The sequence below is a fragment of the Ostrinia nubilalis genome, chromosome 2, assembly GCF_963855985.1.
Source record: "Ostrinia nubilalis chromosome 2, ilOstNubi1.1, whole genome shotgun sequence".
NCBI lineage: Eukaryota > Metazoa > Arthropoda > Insecta > Lepidoptera > Crambidae > Ostrinia > Ostrinia nubilalis.
The window spans coordinates 4,945,951-4,965,387 of NC_087089.1; the positions used below are offsets into that span (position 1 = coordinate 4,945,951).

At 36.5% G+C, this 19,437-nt stretch overlaps 3 protein-coding genes across 4 annotated transcripts in view; 2 read left to right on the plus strand and 1 right to left on the minus strand.

Moving 5' to 3' along the window:
• The first annotated feature begins 479 nt into the window (after positions 1–479).
• Positions 480–9,468, plus strand: LOC135080428 (leucine-rich repeat-containing protein 57). 2 transcript variants are annotated; one of them, XM_063975066.1, is made up of 4 exons: positions 480–812; positions 6,957–7,100; positions 7,503–7,670; positions 8,194–9,468. In XM_063975066.1, the coding sequence occupies exons 1-4, from the start codon at positions 650–652 to the stop codon at positions 8,358–8,360; spliced, it is 642 nt and encodes a 213-aa protein (XP_063831136.1). In that variant the 5' UTR covers positions 480–649; the 3' UTR covers positions 8,361–9,468. The 2 variants fall into 2 exon arrangements, with proteins under 2 accessions (XP_063831136.1, XP_063831143.1); XM_063975073.1 differs by lacking the exon at positions 480–812 and adding an exon at positions 6,001–6,317.
• A 1,414-nt stretch (positions 9,469–10,882) lies between these two features.
• On the plus strand, positions 10,883–12,755 carry LOC135080450 (ATP synthase membrane subunit K, mitochondrial). Its single transcript, XM_063975090.1, has 3 exons — positions 10,883–10,993; positions 11,143–11,230; positions 12,587–12,755. The coding sequence occupies exons 2-3, from the start codon at positions 11,144–11,146 to the stop codon at positions 12,659–12,661; spliced, it is 162 nt and encodes a 53-aa protein (XP_063831160.1). The 5' UTR covers positions 10,883–10,993; position 11,143; the 3' UTR covers positions 12,662–12,755.
• Positions 12,756–13,066: 311 nt separating this feature from the next.
• Positions 13,067–19,437, minus strand: part of LOC135078287 (probable E3 ubiquitin-protein ligase HERC2) — a 57,708-nt gene continuing 51,337 nt past the window's right edge. Inside the window, exons 86-89 of the mRNA XM_063972886.1 lie at positions 18,946–19,109; positions 18,023–18,177; positions 17,565–17,677; positions 13,067–17,173 (exon numbers count right to left, since the gene is read on the minus strand). Of these exons, the coding sequence (XP_063828956.1) occupies positions 17,005–17,173; positions 17,565–17,677; positions 18,023–18,177; positions 18,946–19,109 (601 nt within the window). The 3' untranslated portion in view covers positions 13,067–17,004. The remainder of the gene's footprint in view (positions 17,174–17,564; positions 17,678–18,022; positions 18,178–18,945; positions 19,110–19,437) is intronic.

The following is a 19,437-nucleotide window of genomic DNA, read 5'->3' on the forward strand; positions in this document are numbered from 1 at the left end:
GAAAGTCGGCATGATTTATGCTAGTTTGAAACGAAAACGTTTAAATTGCTGCAATCTGGTTCGCGCATCAAGTGCCCTCAATAAATTGCCGTGATATGCGAGCCTAGTGACGGCACATTGTGAATTAGGCTGGAAAATCGTGCGCGGCCTTTCACATCGAGTGCATCGACAACCGCTCATTCAATTGATGACGAAGCGCATACAAAACATTGATAAGATCACAATGATATCGGAAACGTGACGATGCGGCTGAATGAAAACGAATAGAATTGTCCCATAAACCGGAAACTCCTGTGACCCTTTGTGCCAAAACCGGTGACAGACGACCCGACGACGTTCCCCTTTTAATTTTCCATGTTTCCGCCAAAGCACTAGCGTCAACTGCGCAGCAGACGCAACGAGAGAGACGCACATTTGTTATTGTTCCGCTCTCAGTCGCACACCACGCGTCTTTGTTTTGGCGCTGATATAAAAGCTGGTTGCGTACGCGGCGCACGAATTTACCAGAGTACCGCCGCGAACCCAGGCGCTTCGCGTTTCGGTTCGGTGGTAGATGAGCATTCGCGATTCAAAGTGCGCAAAACACTGTTGGTTCAGAGCTTTGACTTATTGGAGTTGTGCAGTGACTTGGTGATAAAGTGCAGTGATCATGAGGCCCCCCACGGACTATGATGGTAGTGACAGGATGCCCGCTGAGGCGAATGAGGTGGACCCTCAGGCTCCGGCGAGGCTGATCTGTGCGCGGCTGGCGGGACACGCCGTCATCAGGGTGGTTGGAAGATGCGAGGATGCACAGGAGAACAGTCAACTCGGTCAGTGGAACAGCTGATATCCTAGTATACTATTATCAAACATTACCTATTATTGATAAGTTCAATGTATTAGATAGAGAATTAGCAACTGCGTCACTTTGTTTGGTAAACATTTCCTACCTTGCAAACGTAAATTTTGAAATAAATCTCATTTGTTTTAATGAGCCAGTTTTATAGATTTAAAAAAAAGTGAGATAAATTAATCTAATTGGTCTCAAACAAAACAAAGTGATCTTATTTAAACTCGCGTAATCTTAATCAGCTGGCTGATTTGTTATTGTTTACGAATTAAACAAAAGCGTATTACTTTATCAAATTGCGCCGGACAGTTAATTATCTGCTGATTTGATCAGATAGCTGATATAAATCGTCACGAAATACAAGTACATTGACCATTAACATACTTAAGTAAATGCTCTACATCAGGGTTGGCGAACCAATGGCACGCGTGCCAATGATGGCACGCGACATAATATTTTGGGCACGCCACCAATCACAAATTCAGTAATTCAATAGTAAATAATGTGTTTTGATTATGAGCTATCGTATTTGCCGTCATCAGTTAGTGCCACTGTAGAGTAAGGTCGTGTCACTCACCAGTGGTGCCACTTGATAGCATTAGGTGTTAATTTAATGGCACGTGTCTATGACTACTTCAATTTTTTTTTTAAATAGTGGCACGTTCAAACTTAAAGGTTCGCCATCCCTGCTCTACATGTTCTAGTTTTCTCTATCATCAGAATTTTCAGGAAAATTTTGTGTCGATTTCAAATCGTTATTTTCCAGTTAATTATAATACTTGCCAAAGTACCCTTATAGGCATATGTATTTAAATGCATAGTTAAGTATAGAGCTTGTATTATTAATCCTAATATTGAAATCTCAACCCCCATAAAACAGGTTTTTTTTATTGAGTGTGTAATGTGAACTCACACTCAAACTCTAAGGCTACAAGATTAAAAAACTACCAAGTGCGAAGCGAACCGGTCGCGGTACACGTAGAGTTCCGTACTTATACAAAATAAGTACTTTAGTTAATCAAACAAACAAAAAACATGTTATTCGCGTGTTGAAGTATCAACTAAATTGAACAGGAACTCCTGTTTTCGTAACTTAACTGTTTAACATACACTAAATGATAAAAATATGCGACCATGACATCTCGACCGATTTCCAAATCACTTTGACGTAAGTAGGTATATGTATATTGGTTTAACATTCTGTAAAAGATGGTCATTAGGTCATCTAAAACTTATTATATGAAATAAATTATGTTAGTCTATTATCATTAATCTTATCTGATTATAATATCTGTCTATTCGTCACACTCAATTAGATAGTAAATAAACAATGAGTAATTGAGTTTACCACAAGATACCTACCGGACTACACGACTTGATTCACCAAAAACTAAAACCTCTGCAACGAAATGTTTTGCGCAACTTTGTTTGAAATTAACTGTTGACTCATGTATCTTTACAAATCGCGTTTGTTTTAGTAAGACTACCTGCAGATTTTGTCGGCCGATGGTATAATAGGGCTGTTAATCCGCATGAAAGTAGCTACGCACATTACACCTATATGGTATCAGCTGATTCCTCATACAAATTAGAAGCTGACCCAACTATCGGTCGATAAAAAGTCTGAATCGAAGTCTGAAATGTAGAATTACTAAAAATGCGTCAAGTTTTTTCAAGCAACCCTAATTGTATAGAATTATTTTATTTATTTATTTTATTTGGGATAACAAACAATTGCGCATCATCAATTAATAAAAGTGTTAAAGTTTTTTCAAGCCTGACGGTCAAAACGTCTTATTGCACCATTTCTTTAAATACACCGAAGTGTAAAGTGACGAGCCATGCGTGCAGTTCGTTCACTGCAGATCATTGGACGGAGGAGTTTGACTCTATACATAAATAACTCCAAAATCTGTTTTATGCGGCCTGATTTTAACTTGATAATACGATTTAACTACATTAGATTAATTAACACTTATAGAATTAAATCCTCTTAGGAATAACATGATGGGCATCCGTTCTTCAGCTTGTTAAATAACTGATTCCTGTTTCAAATTCCGACACTCTAGCTATTTTGCACCGCCTACTTAAATTCTCTGTTTTGTCTAATTTTCTGGTTAGCTGGAAGAGAATGCCACATGGCATGAAACTCGCCTGTTGTACCACTATTTTTTGTGTACAATAAAGATTTTAAATAAATAAATAAATAAGGCTAATGTACCTATCCGTTTTATAAGGTGCGGTGCATTTTTATCCTACCTGTCAAGATGTTTTATACTGCATGACATACTCGTATGTAACCTCCTGAAATTAATTAAATGATTGCCTCTGCCTAGTGCCTTGTGAATTGACCTCAAATTGTGGCTCATCGATTTCTCGTACTTAGTACTTAAGTAGGTAGCTAATTGAGCAACCTAAATACAGTTAATTTTAACTTCTTCATTAGTGATCCTTCTCATGCTTATATTACAACTATTATCTTGCGCAAATTATTTTGCCTTTGTCTGTGATTAATCTGCGTGTCTTGTTTATTTTAGTAGGTAAGAAGTATGTAATTAATATGAGGTAAATTGTATCTTTTTACTAAAGTTAGTGCTAATCGAATTTTAATTTCACTGTCATGGACAATAACAATAATAGGCATGAACATTTCACATTGTTTAATTTTATTGGGAATTTATGGTCTATACCTACTTACTCGTATGTTTTAGTCACTCGAGATCCGGGTTCGGTTCCAGCAAGGATTAAGAATCCCTTTCAAGTGACTCACAGTTATCGTGAGATTTACCTTATTAAAAGCGCTCGTCCAGTCGATGGCACTTTCTTATTTTTATGTTTTGAACTTTTGAATTAAGTAGTATGTGTGTGACTCACCAGGAAATCGCACACAAAACCTTTGAGGAAAATACTCCAACACTCTACCAACCACTAAGCTATGGAGGCGTTGCCAATTTACTCGTACTATAAGGTAGGTAGGTAGTGTAGGTACCTACGTATTGTGTCACAACACCTGTTACTCATTTTCTCTACTAATCATCACGCCAACCATCGCGTAACGCTTATTTTCCACTGACGGAAGTTTCTGCCACAGTTACGATCGGGCCTAGTATGAACAAGTAAGATCTCGTTATTCTCGAGGACATCATCGGGGAACCGCAATAGCAACATTTACATCACACGATTGTCGATCTTATGCGATGGATATAAAACTCGAATGCCACAGATCTGATGGATAATTATGAGAATTTTAACTCATTTACGCAACGCACAAACTTACGAGTGTTGCGCTCGCCCGCCTTTCGTAAACGAAGATCGCGTAAAACTTGTGAAATTGACCAAGGTCGGTCTGGAGCGCTTATTGGCCTTTGTCACGGAGATTAATTTTGTGTTTTAAGTAATTAATTAACACACTTACACTGACTAGAGTGTAATTACAAAAGGCTTCACTGCATATAAGTTTAAGATTCAAATTAACGTTAAGTTTTGGCCATTCTTTGTCTTTTGTGTGGACTAGTTCATTCAAAACCCAGTCCAGTGACAATATTTCCTAGGTTCGATACCCAGTATAAGCAGAATATTATCAAAGTTCTGCTACATCTAAGTTTAATTAAGTAACCGTTTTGATATGAATAAAATTATTTGTTGTAAGTTAAATAATTTCTACATCTTGTTTAACCTAAAGAAAATGCGTGAACCCTTAGCCTAACAAAAAAGTTATTCTACAATAGGTACCCTGTTGTACCATAACAAGACACGGAAGAACTCTACAACTACAATGGACCTAGTAGGTAGGTACTTAGGTGCGTATACGCGGAAGAGTCATGTCTATCGCGTGCTTGAGAACTAAGCCGCGTACGATCGATTTAGAACATCCCGCAGACGCGTGCGCACTGATTTACCGACGCAAACACCTAGTTGGCCTTAGCAGAGCAATTTATTCCATATAAAGTGAAACTGCTGGAGAGGTCACTGCTCGTTCATTACGCTTCCTTGTATCATGGTGATTCACAAAGAGCGGCGAGACTGGCTTCGACAAGCCTATTTATCTTATTGACTGACTGATGGATTACTGTAATCTGTTACGGTCTAGATACAAAGCCAAAGGTTGCAAGTTCGAATCCCGCGTGGGCAAATATTAGTGAGTCAGTCATTCGATTTAAAATAAATTAAGTATGATAATAAAGTTTTCCGTTAATTTTATGTTAAATACAAATGTTTATTTTATAATAAAAAATAAGACAAAATAATATTTATATAGCCTGACCAGGAACATAAAAACCCTGGCATAGAGGCGCGTCAATTGCATTTGATAGTGCAACACTGAGTACAGTCGTACCTGTGTTAAATTAATAGGCTAACTTTATGTATCAGGATTCAGCATTACGGGCTAATTTGATATTTTCATAAATTAACAAAAAAATATTATTATGGGTAACCTGATTTAAATAAATTAAATGAAACCATCAATCGAGCTAGTAGAATTTTTATTATTCATCAATAATCAAATTCAGAACTTGAATATTCAACTGCAATGTCTGCTCATGAACGCTTCAAACTCGGTACTTCTTTCCCAATCCCATAAAATTCAACACTTAGAAAGTGACAAAAAATTTTAAAATAGGTAGTTGAAACAAACCACAGCTAATTTTCATAGTTGACTGTACTATACGATAAACATGTCAGTCAATTTGACAACCTTTGTCGGAAACATTATTCAATGAAAATATTGTCCAAACCCTTAGTATTTCTCTTCGACAAATACTTTAACACATTGTGAACCACTTTTCTTTCACAACTATAAAAATATTTTAGCAATTTAATACATAAAACCAATTGCGCACATTTAAAATAAAGTTTGTTTACACTTTGACAGCAATAGACTGACATGCAAGGTGACATGTCAATGAAGTTTTCAGTTACTGTTGCCATTAAAAGAAATTAGTACCATTAGTTTTCCGCAACATGGCGAGGGTTTTTATGTTCCTGGTCAGGCTATAATAAAAAGTGAAAGCTTTACTTTCTATTATTCATTTGTTTCAATAAACACAAAGTAAATTAAAAACATTCAGTGTCAAAAATGACACTGACAAACAGCTGATGATGGCATTTTCAAAATCGTGATTGTGTTGTGGAATGAATCAACACAAAGTTATGAAATTGCAAATAATTATGCAATACTTAGTTAGTGAAATCCTATAATTTATGTTTTAAATGATGTATTCATCTATAATTTGACATAACTTTTATACAAATAAAACATATTGCTTCAGAAGCAGAAGTTAATCTCAAATTCTAATTCCGCAATGAGAACGTAGTGAAATTTTATAAATAACTCGGAGAGCTGACTGAAACTTGTAACGCAATTCAGTTTCGCGTGTGTTACCGCGTGGAATAACTCACCCAATCCATAGAAATAATCCAATGGCTCTCGCCGTGACACGTGTGATTCTACGGTGCGAAGATGCACAGGAGACGCAAGTATTAGGTACTTACAGACTAAATTACTTCCAACTCTAGCTTGTAACCTCAACACTAGTTAATATTACTGATGATGTAACTGCATTGAGCGCTCGTTTCAGCTCCAATACCCGATATTTTGGCACAAAATATTTGTTGCCTCATGCAATTTGTGGTGTAAACGAGTTAACGGTGCACAGAATCAATAAATATTTTTTGTGTTCAGTGTGATTAACGCTGAATGTATTTGAATTTTTATTCACACTGACCTACTTCTTTAAAAGGTGTGTGAGATCAATCAGTTCGATCACAATTCAGACAATCTACTGACTTGAGTACTGTCTCTAACTTATGCTATCTAAAGCAAGGGTAACACAATTTAAACAAAAAGTATGTGCATGAATTCATAACAAAGAAGGAGATTTCCTATCACATTCACATTCTATAGGGACTTTAGTGATTACAAAAGTGTATTACTAGTACCAACATAACACAACGCTGACTAGAAATATTATTAATCCATATAATGTTGAAAGTGATCATTTCAATTGCAACAAATTGTATTCTTTGTAATAAACATCTTTTATTGCACAACATCAATAGGTACATGATTATTTATCTGATACGAAACACAATCATAATAAAATTTTGTTTTCTTTGTTTCCAGACTTGTCCGAGTGTCAGCTAATGCAAGTACCCGATGCTGTGTACCACCTCATGCGTCACACGGAGCTCAAGAGCTGTGATCTCAGTGGCAACGTTATTACTAAGATACCTCCTAAGTTTGCAGTCAAATTTAGTTTAATTACAGGTAAATTACTTCATATTTATTTTATGTACTTTTTTTCTCTTTATTAAATTAAAATTCTTATCACACAATAGTTGTATTATAAGCTAGTTGCACAGCTGCACTATTATTATATGCAAATTATGCAATAAACATGTAAGTTGTTGCATAAAACAGTAACTTCTTTACACCTTTTATTTTTATAATATTTTTTTTTCATGGGTCTCATAGAACTAATAATAAACTTGAGTTTTAGATAATGGGTCTGAATTCACTTTACTGTCTGTTCCACCCTAAATGTATGCCTAATCTTCCAAGTGGAGGCTAATTACCTGTTAATGGTGATGACCCTATCTATAAATGATACTTACAGTTTTACCATTCTACAGACAGCAAATTTATCAACATAACCAATCTATTTTCCAGATCTAAACCTGTCAAATAATCAAATGGCGCGGCTGCCGGACGAGCTGTGCACCTTGGCATGCCTGCAACGGCTCGACATATCGCACAACACATTCGTGGCGCTGCCCGGAATCGCCTGCCAGTGTCCTAGTCTTCACACGTTGTTGGCTCACCACAACCAGATTATTGGTAAGAACATACTTTGATATCGTCAGTTTAAAAGATTGTGTGAGTGTTAACAATCGCAGTTTCGGCTCGATATATCGCACAACACCTTTGTGGTTTTGTACAGTCGATAACACATTTTTGTTGCAAAGTAGCACCTATTTTAATATTGTAGATCCTGACCTTAAATATACTTAGTATGGCTAACACCTGGCGTTTTGATTGGCACTTAATTGTTATACCCCCAATAGATCAAGGATAAGTTTCCACATTCCATGAGGTGTTAGAATCGTCATAAAAGTACAAAACTTATTGTTATACAGCTGTTATAATTGTCATTACACCGTTATGCTATTTTCGTTCTCCTAATGCCGATATACAACCCGATAGAGTTAACTGCGCACTACGCTGGAATACTACTCTCCCTCGAACTTACGTTACGCACGAAGTGACGTCACGGCCGCCAGGTGCGCAGTTAACTCGACCGGGTTGTACTTTTTTATCACGCTACGTCATTTTCTACAAAGGTATATGTTTTATTTTACAGAGGTCGATGTCGATCGGTTAGCAAGGTCGCGAGCCCTCGAGTATGTGGATCTCAGTGACAACCCCATCCCGCCTCGGATGCACGACGAACTCAAGCAGCTGTCGCGGCCATCCGTCACCGTCTCGGAAAGACAAAAGGAGGATTGGGAAGAAGACCTTTTGTTATAAGATAATGTGTTCTCCATTGACTGATGCATTCTGGGCCTTACATTGTGTACAAACGATTGATCAAGTAAAACTAGAACAGTCACATAAAAGTGTGCGCATGCCAATTCGTATATTGGTTACTTTTAAGAGTGAATTGCGACTAAACGTATATTCAAATGGCCACGTGGTCGATTTGTGCGTACTTTTAAAAGACCCGCGTACGCACCGAATCAAGTCGTACGCCCCGCGCACGCTACGTGGCATTATGCCAAATGCCAAAGTGCGTCGCATGAACTTTGTATGGGATGTCAGTTTTAGTACATGTAATTAAATTGTAGAATCTGGATATCAGATATGGTGCTGATGATACTGACGTAAGGCCCTAACTTAGCTGTGATCTGTCTTTGTAAAAGAGGACAATAACATTATGTATAGTAAAAGTGATCTTTGTAGAAAATATTATACATGAACAAATTTATAGTCTATCTTCTAGGATAAGATATCAATTTATTGATAGTGCTTTACTTTGTCCTAGCTATAGATAAAAGCTCACTTATGAGAAAATATGATTTTATAAGATTTATCTAATTTTTGTGTAAGTAATTTTAACATTGAGTGCAATTTATACTATCTTGACAGAAAACTGAAGCATGTTTTTAATATAAAATATTATTAAAAGAGAAAAAGTACATACTTTATACATATAATTAACTGATTATGGTTTTAATGTTAAATACTAGTCCATCATGTAATGAGATAAAGTCACAGGAACAAAAGTACTTTAATATGGTTTAATCAAAATGGATTTTATCTTGATATCTTTAGTTGTATAAACCCTTATTTGTAAGAATATTAAAGAAAGTTCAATGAGATTCAAGTATCAACTTAGATTTTGGTATTTTCATGATAATACAATAATGGTAATGTAGGTATTGTTGACATACAAATATTTATTGAATACCTACCAAAAAATTGTTTCACAGATCGTCCAAAGAAAGCTTTGACTGAACTTTGTAACCATTTATCTCTGAAATGAAATTTTACTAGATTTTCTAGGAATAAGTCTTTGTGCTGTGTTTTATACTACGAACTGTAAATCGATTAATTATTAAAAAACATGAAAATGTTATATTCATTTTATTTTATTTCTCTCAAAAGTCTAATTAAAGTTCATTTTGCATTATTAATAAATTCCATCAATGTTCACAACATGATTTACAACAGTTTGTTTTATGGATGTAGTCAGAAAGGACTAAAGTTATAACATCAATGTGAATTATGTAAGCAATGATATTAGGTAAGTAGGTATGTGAGAAAACGGGATCCCACGCATTGAGTTATAATGTACTACGTAGTAATATTACTTCAATGATCCCACGTACGAAGTCCCTGGCGGTCGCTAGTAAATAATAATTGAGTTCATATGCAGTGGCAAGTGACTCGAATTTATAAAAAAGCTTCATGATAATACCTCCTTTTATATCTTAAGCTATTGGCCACAAACAACATACATGATGCCTCATTTCCGAAAGAAAAAAATGACGATACGTCTGCATCCTTCAGACGTGTCAACTTGCCATCCACAGCGTTAATTTTTGGAATCGCGTTTTTTATGTACTAAACAACTAAAAATAGTAATAAAACCAACAAAAAAATGGCTGGCCATGGAGTGGACGACGATCCAAACTTAAAAGGCCTCAGTCGGTACTTTAATAGTCAAACAAATAGAGGACGGGCCAACGTAAGTACCTACTACATCTTTTTGCGTTTTGGTATAATAATATGGCTATCACCCCTGCTGGGCCACAGTCACACATTGCGATAACATTTGGGCGACAACGGAGCGAAGACTTGCGACTATGCAAAAAAGCACCGAAGTATTGGGAAATACTTTGCGTGTTCGATATTTTGATTTTTGATCATTTCTTATTCGATATGTCGTCGGTAACCCACACATCACGATAGCTCGAACCTTTGGATTATCGAGAATGTGTGGCCCAGGATTTATAGCTGTAGCTGCATTGTAGCTAGATGTAGCCTTCCTCACAAATACCTAGGTGTTATGCGGTACCATCCTGGTACTAACACAAACTTACAACTTAAATACTTTAAATATTTAAAAAAGTTTCCTTATTTTACAGACATCAAAAGTAACCGTAGCTTTTTGCGCACTATACTACGTCTACTATAAATTGTTCAAATCTCACAAAAAACCTGCACCAAAAAAATAAAAGATGGCGCCAAACTATAGTAAGTACTTGACAGTGATATTTCAAAAACAATAGTGAAAACATTAAATAAGTTTAAAACGCTTGACCAGGAATCGAACCCGTGACCACACCGGACTAAGCCCGATTTCAACATTCATTCCTTCCCGCTAAAAAAACCATTACTGCGTTTCGTTATCGCACTGATTGAGGAAAGATCTTATCTAAAGTAATAAAATCAATTAAAAAAATGATATTATTCATCACACATAAATTCGCATACTTTCTACGTGTATGACAATAAAGATACATAGGATTAATTTAACCTTATGTAATTTCATGTAAAAATAATCGGAAACGTTTAGTTATCAAGTATTTTGATTTTTGACAGTTCAGTTTGGTACAGTGTTTCGTGAATTACATAAGGCTGAAATAAAATTTATACAGGTAATATTATATTAAAAGTGCGATTTTGTAGTTATAATACATGCACTATTTTATTTGAAAACCCAATCATCCATAATATGAAAAATCATTTTACCGAGATCCTGAATTACAAACATAAACTAAGTATTACGTTGTACCATTGTTTTCAGGATGGCCGGAGACTCCTCTGTCGATTCATCCCAGCTCAAGGGACTTTCCAAGTACTTTAACAGCCAGACCAATGCAGGCAGAGCGAACGTAAGACTATAAATTAATTTTTACTTTATCTTAATATTATAGGTTAGGTTCCCAATAAATTGTCAGTATACTGTACATCACCTCTAACTGCATTGGAAGAAACTCCTATGTTCTTCTAAATAATTTTGTTGCGGGTCCAATGACAGTTTAACTTTCCCCCGGGACAAACTTGACCTTCACTGGTTGGGTTTTTATTGACGGTTAAGCTGCAAATCCTGGCTACATAGGAGTTGTAGCGGTAGGAACGAGAGGTGTGAATAATCATTTCTAGTACATCACGTCTTTAAAAAATGTGTTCTATGTTATTTGAGTAATTAACATTGCAAATATTACTAAGTAAATCTTTTGATACTGAGAAAAATGTTTTACCACCTCAAATCTGCGCCTAATGAGGATCAGTACTGTTGTGGAAAATGCAATAAAACTAGTTTCTACGTTAATCTTCAAGTTATACCCAGCTTCTGGCCGAGGGGGAGTCATACCTAGCTTATGCTTATGGACTGGGGGGAGGGAGGGAACAAGTCATAACCAGTTTCTGGTTCTGGCCTGGGGGGGGGGGGGGTAAGTCAGCCCATGGGAACGGCGAATAGATAGGTAGGTACGTAGGTTAAACTCAGAAAAACTAAATAACAGGTAGGTATTGCGTGTACATCGAAATGATCTTCATAGCTTCATGTCTTGCTTGTAGCCTAGGCAGAGTGTATCTGCCTCAGCTATACCTTATCCTTAGAAGTAAATAAATTAATAGTTACATATACATTTTTATTATTTACTTGGAAGAAGATATGACTAACAACACTTATGAACACTTTATTTGAATAAATCGCCAAATATACCACTGCGGAGACCCCAATCGTGTCTCCGCGTTCCATTAAATCGTATGAGCGTATGGATTTTTTGCGATATTTTTCACAATTTCTATTTTAAAAAATTACCTATCGATAGCTTACTTTATTCTGATGAATAAATGTCATTACAAGTTTTTCTCTAAAACTGATAGTTTGGCTAGAAAAAAATATTTTCTATCCATGCAGTACGCCGTCAGCGTTCGGATCGGATATAGTGACGTCATCGTTCCCGCGTCGGGCGGTCAGTGAACTTTTTTAGTAATTTGGCCATAACTTCGTCAATTTTTGTCGTAGAACAAAAATTTTTGGACTGTATATTAAGGATTTCTTAGCCCTATAATTCTGCATTCACAGCTAAAAATCGAAATGATCCTCATTGTAGGTAATTAAGCCATGGTCCCATGTATTAAATATTGTATTATTTACAGACAATCTGAAAGATAATGTTCTTCCGAAGAACCCAAGTTAATAACTATGATTTAAATAAATTGTTTGTTTTTTGTTCCAGACGGCCAAGGCAACTTATGCATTCTTCGGTGCAGTAATACTGTACTTGACTCTGAAACCCAAGTCAAAGAAGTAATCTGTTTATATTGTTATTTTAGCCTCATGCTAGCTATTTAATTTCGATAAGGGCAATGTAATTGTTTAGTGCTTATTAAATCATGTAAAATTCATCAACTGTTGTTATTTGTATTTCAATTATTCCTACTTTTTATTTCAATTATTCCTACTTTTAACTCTGTTTTTATAAAACTTTATAAAACTGGCTACAGAACTAAAACTACAGACAACAGTATGATTTTATTCTTAGCATACCTACCTACCTTCTTTTTATAGATACAACTTTCTGAATTATGAAGAACCTCGAATGAAAGTAGTTTTTATGCAAATTTAAATAGTGGGTATTTTCAAGGTAATTTCGGTCTTACATGTCTTATATTTAATTTTATTGTGTTTATTTCTAGGAAAAGAAATAAAACAAACATTTTGAAATAAATACTTATATTGATAATTTCTATATAATATGCATGAAAGGGAAACAAATGTTGATAACAGATTCAAACGTAATTATCAATATTCAGATCTTGAAGCAACAGAATTTTAGGACATAAGTGGGAACTTTTCTAGCAGCATAATCTTTGGTGAGATAAATACAGGTTTTCAGCAAAACGAATATAAAACTAAATAACGGCCTGGTGCAAGTAAACAATGGAATTACAGAAGTAAGTTTTCTGACAAGCCGTTTTTAAGAAAGGTATACATATTTTGCTTAAAACTTACACCAGAAATCATAAGAACAAACAATATTACACAATTTTGGATATAATATCATATTTGTGCATTATAATAATATTTCGTACAAAATTTAATACTAATCGTGTAGCTCTAGCACCAAATGACGATAACATGAAGCAAAGCAGAGTATTATTTTATTTTATTGTAAATATTAGCTCGATTATTTTACACTATGGTCGGTGAAGTTCTACCGCTGCCTACCTCTCTTGATTTTTACCAAGTATAACAATCACACAGTGTTATAGTCCAGTCATTATAGTAAGTTCACCTCGGAATTCGAGATACCCAGCTGTAAGTCTGTAAATACGTGTATATTGACACCCTAAAAGTTGTCTCAAAACCTACATATGGTAGGGTGTAAGCAACTATTAAATTTCAAGGTCAACGGTCACAAAAATCGGTTTTATGCGCTTTTTTTAGAAATATCTCATTTCCTATGGGTTTTTTGCTATTTGTATTTATTATCAATATTGTAGAATACTAAATTCTCTAAAAATTTTGTTTAAACAAATTTTTTATACGGTGAACCGTTTTCGAGATAGAGGGCGGAGAGCGCGCGGTCACTGCATCACTTCAGGTCAACTTAAGCGGTTTAGATTTTTCATACAAAAGGATTTTCCCGCTAATTCCCGTGGGAATTTCGGGAATTCCTTGTTGTTTACTTTTACTAAGGTACCTACATGCCAAATTTCATGCGTCTAACTTCCGTTAAGCGTTTAGATTTTTCATACAAAAGGATTTTCCCGCTAATTCCTGTTCCCGTGGGAATTCCTAAGTATACTATAACCTGCCCAGGAGTATGAAGAATAATTGTACCAAGTTTCGTTAAAATCCGTCGAGTAGTTTTTGTTTCTATAAGGAACATACAGACGGACAGACAGACAGACAAAAATTTTACTGATTGCATTTTTGGCATCAGTATCGATCACTAATCACCCCCTGATAGTTATTTTGAAAATATATTTCATGTACAGAATTGACCTCTACAGATTTATTATAAGTACTAGCGGCCGCCCTCTATCTCGAAAACGGTTCACCGTATAAAAAAATTTTTTGAACAAAATTTGTAGAGAATTTTGTATTCTACAATATTGATAATAAATACAAATAGCAAAAAACCCATAGGAAATGAGATATTTCCAAAAAAAGCGATTTTTGTGACCTTTGACCTTAAAATTTAATAGTTGCTTACACCCTACCATATGTAGGTTTTGAGACAACTTTTAGGGTGTCAATATACAAGTATTTACAGACTTACAGCTGGGTATCTCGAATTCCGAGATTCTTACCTAATTTAAGCTTAAATGACTGGACTATTATGCTACAGCATTAACTCAACATTAAACATGACTAGTTCCTCAGCTTTTGTTCAATAAAATGCACCTTTTCATTACAATCCCTATCTACTTACTTGATGACCCCCATCATTTAAATAACATGATCACAGTTACTTTCCACAGTCAAATAAATAGTTGAGATGAAATTCATTATGCAAATACATTTAAAGGACTACATTTAGCCAGCGAGTGAGTATGCAGCCTAAAGTTAGCTTAGATATGCAGTGAGAGTACACATAAAAGCAGTACAATAAACATCTAAAATACAGTGGACCTGACTTAAAAATGTTGACTGTCTCTGTAGTACAAGTTTTTCTTTCTTTTACACGTCATTTAATAAAATATTATTAAATTTTGATATTTGCAATAATTAAATATGGAGAACAATCTTGAAATCGGGCCCACTTTTACATGACAAAATTTCTGAAGTACCTAGTCATAAATTCACATGTAACTTTAACACATTGAGACAAATACCATTACAAGAATATAAAAAGCTTTGTATACTTAGTACTTTAATTCAAAGGTATACTTTTTGCCATTTTTCGACATGCATAAAAATCACGATCATGGAATGCTGGCAGTGTCGCCTCTCGTTGTATAAATTTCTCATCTCAATAGTAATACGTTACGTTATTTTGCAGTTCTTATCTTTATTATGAATATAATATCTTGGTGCATGGCATGATGCTGGTGAAAATTATTACTATAACATCGAAATAATTGAAACATTCGTCTCACGCATTGATTAAAAGTACCTAAACCAATCGCTGTTAAAATCTTACTTTGCCTGATTAATTTTACAGTCTAATTGAAGCCAAAGAGAGATTATAAACAATGAAAAACTAATTTAGTTTCGTTCACGAAAGTATTGATAAATACCTACAATACAACATTCCGTGTGTGGGACAAGGCTGGTGGCAATATAATATAATAATGTATAGGTAGTCCGCGCCACGTAACTTTAGAAGTATGTATAGCTATGATATAAATCTACCAAAATATGGAATGAAGAGTCAGTAATCTAAACAACTCAGTTTAATTCATAGCACTAGGGACATAATAGACAATTCCCTATCAATATTTTGGCCTTATATTTACTTGCAAACTATTTCTTTTAAAGACGAGAATACAGTTATATCGGATTCAGATTAAGTCAAGCTACACTTTTATTACAACTGCAACAAACATTTACTTATATTGATTGTACAATATAAGGAAGTCTCTAACACTAGACCCAAAATTATCAATAGAGAAAAGGTAAATTTAAAGGTTTGGGATTAAATATCATTATAACGAGTATATTATTATAATGAGTATTCGAGCTCATTACAATTACGGTGACAGTACAATAATAATTTGATACACATAGTCGCTATAAGTATTTTTATTGCAATATAAAAACGCACCTTATATACCATTTGGTAGCATACGAAAAGCAGTGCGAACGCAAGTGTATAGTTAATATCTATTTACTATCATGCACTCGTGTGATTTTGATAATCGACCTATGTATTTACGACCTATTAATTTCCATACGCGCTAATATCGACATCTATGGGAAAATCGTGTTTTGACAGCTCCTAAAAAGTACAATTCAATGAGGTCTACCGCATAAACTTGCGCGACCTGCGAATATGGTCTTACCCTCCGGCGGCGGCGCTAACTGGTATTTATTCATTGACATATTTTTTACGTGCTGGTATTGGTACTGGAGTTAACTGCTCTATTGCGTTTTGAAAGCTCTTAGTGTCAATTGACTGATGGTGTCCTCGTACTATTTTCAGCCAATTTAGTTCCTACAGTCACGCACGCGAGAACTCTCGTTAATGAGTATAGGACCGGCGGCGGTTGCGTGACGGGCGCGACCGAGTCAAACAGAGGCACTAACTAGCGAGTGTAAATGCGGAGCCCTCGTTGACTGGTGATGTGAACTACTCTATTGCGTTTTACAGCTCATAAAGTGTTAGTTAATTGGTGGTGTTCTCAACTAAAGTCCGGTCGCCGAGCAGATAGAATTTCATCCAATGACCCCAAGCTACCCATTCTTATCGCTCACGCGTAATTATATTGCTGTCGCGCTCGCACACTCACTGGGGACGCCCGTCGCACAGTCGCGACAGCAATATAATTACGCACGAGCGACAAGGATGGGTAGTTTGGGGTCATTGGACGAAATTCTATCTGCTCGGCGACCAGACTTTAGTCTTGAATTTTGACAGCTCTTACGTGCCAATTGACTGGTGGCTGTGGTGGTGTCCCCTACTATCTTCAACCAGGTTATTTCGGCCTACAGCCAGGCGGGCACCCTAGTGATAGAGTAAAGCGCCGGCGGCGGCTGTACCGCAGGCGCCGCGTCGTCTGAATCAGATTCTTCAGAGGACACGCGCTCCGCTGCGCTAAGGGCCACCCGCGCGTATTCGTCCGTGTCGATGCTTTTGCAGAAGTGGATCGCGTATCTGTGAACGAATGTTAGACGTTATTTGCATGGTTTATGAAGTCCAGTTAGAATAGCACAACTCAAAAAAGATTAGACACATTCATCTATTTGAACAACAGGTAACTGCGCTCTTCAGAGGGCTTAGTACGAGTTTACATCAAACGTCTTCACTAGTGACTGCGTAAAAATGACATTAAATGTATGACGGATTGTACAGCGCCCCTAACGGATACTTTGAAGAACTAAAATCTTCATAGACTTTTGTGACGCACTAGATGTCGAATACGTTTGATGTAAACTCATACTACGCCCCCAGGTGTCAGCATTCACAGGTAAGGTCCTTTCATTTACTAATGGCCAAGACAGTTCTACATATTAAGAATATAAACTCATAGTTTTAACTTATTTACCTGAGTTTTTCTCGTAGAACAGACTTGCATGAATATCTTGGCATCTTGAGAAGGAAGAAACAAGTGTAGCTCTCTGGTAAGAAGTGGTCTGGCGGTTGGTACTTGTCTAACACCTGCAGAAAAAAGAAGAGAAGATTTAGCTTGAAAACAAAGGAATGATCTTCAAAAGTTAAATAAGGTCAATGACGACTACTGAACCATTGATATTTAGGAAAAGTTGAAACTGCCATAAGGTTCAACATCAAAATAACTGAAACAAATCTCAACCTTAAACTCATAGATATAGTGGTCATATTCCCACAAGTACCTGGCACAAAGTCCCTCTAGTCTAGCGGAACCATAGACATTCACGAAAAGTTGAAAACTTGAAACTGACATATTAAGGTTCAAAATTAAAACTTCCCGAAACAAATTTCGACCTTAGTCCCATAGATATAACGACCATATTCTTTTAGTACCTGTAGCACAAAGTCCCTCTGCCGTGGATCCTGCGGCGCGCGCGGCAGGCGCGTGCGGCCCCACACGAAGCGAAGGAACAACGCGCGCTCGCCGCCTGATAGCTCCTCCATTACCTCCCAGAACCACTGCACTAGCGGCGCGTTTGGTTCTATGCCTGTGAATACGGTAAAACTTGCTTGATTTTCATCTAGACTGGAGTTGACACTATAAACCACTAGCTTTTGCCCGCGGCTTCACCTGCGTGAAATTTAGATTGTCACAGATCGTCATAAACGATAGCCTGTATGTTATTCTGGGTTATAAACAATAATACTGTAAAGTTTCATCAAAATCTGTTCAGTAGTTTATGCGTGAAAGAGTAACAAACATCCAGACATCCACACAAACTTTCGCATTTATAATATTAGTAGGATAATTTCAAGGCACAACAGAAATATAATTCTCCCTGAAAACCACATTAGTTTTCAATTTTAGCGCTCACTAGTTGGCGCCATTGTAGAGGATAATCATTTGCTACTGGCGAAAACAGTGGAGCCAACAACACAACAACGCTGCAACAGTAGGAGCACTATCGCATTGCACTCACCAAGATGGCGCCACTGTAGAGTAAGGTCAATCGCCAGTGGTGCCAACTGTTAGGCACAAAAACGATAGCCCTCATTGAAATAAAAATGTGTCATTTAAAGTATTTAGCAGACTTATGAACTCGAATAGGGATCAACATTGTATTGCCTTTCGCGAGCTGTCATCACCTTTCACGCGTCAAACGTGAGGCGAGGCGTTTACGTTACGGTGCGGAAAAGTGTGCGTTGCAGTATGGAGTTTCATACAAAGAATACTGACCTCGAGTTGATACGGTTACGATTCTTTTCCAGGTTAATAAATGTGCGTTGACCTTTACCCTCATTCTTTATCTACATACCTTTATAACTAGCGGAAGCCCTAAGCGCGTGCACTGGTATGTCAGGCGAGCCGCAGACTAGGGTCTCCAACTCCGCAGCCGTGAACAGAGCAATCAGTGGCGCGGGAACAACCCGGGACATGCCATCGCGGACCGCGCGCACTTGCTCGTCGAATTCGTGCAACCTATGAGAAAAATGCACCTTAATAGATAGGCTGTAACTGATTAAATTCGTTGCAGATTTAAATACAGGCAGCTATTCACCGTGACTACTTAATTTTCACTGCTTGGGTTTCATAGCTGTAGTAATGGCTATACTAGGGACAAGAAATGGGATTAATCCGGCAGCTCAATTCTTCACTAGTGAAATAAATATTTACAGAACTACTCATAGTGTAACAATTGTCTGTTTCCTCAAAAATATTTTATAATCGAAGGAACAAACTAAAGTCCGGTCGCCGAGCAGACTCACTGCGGCCGCCCGTCGCACAGTCGCGACAGCAATATAATTAC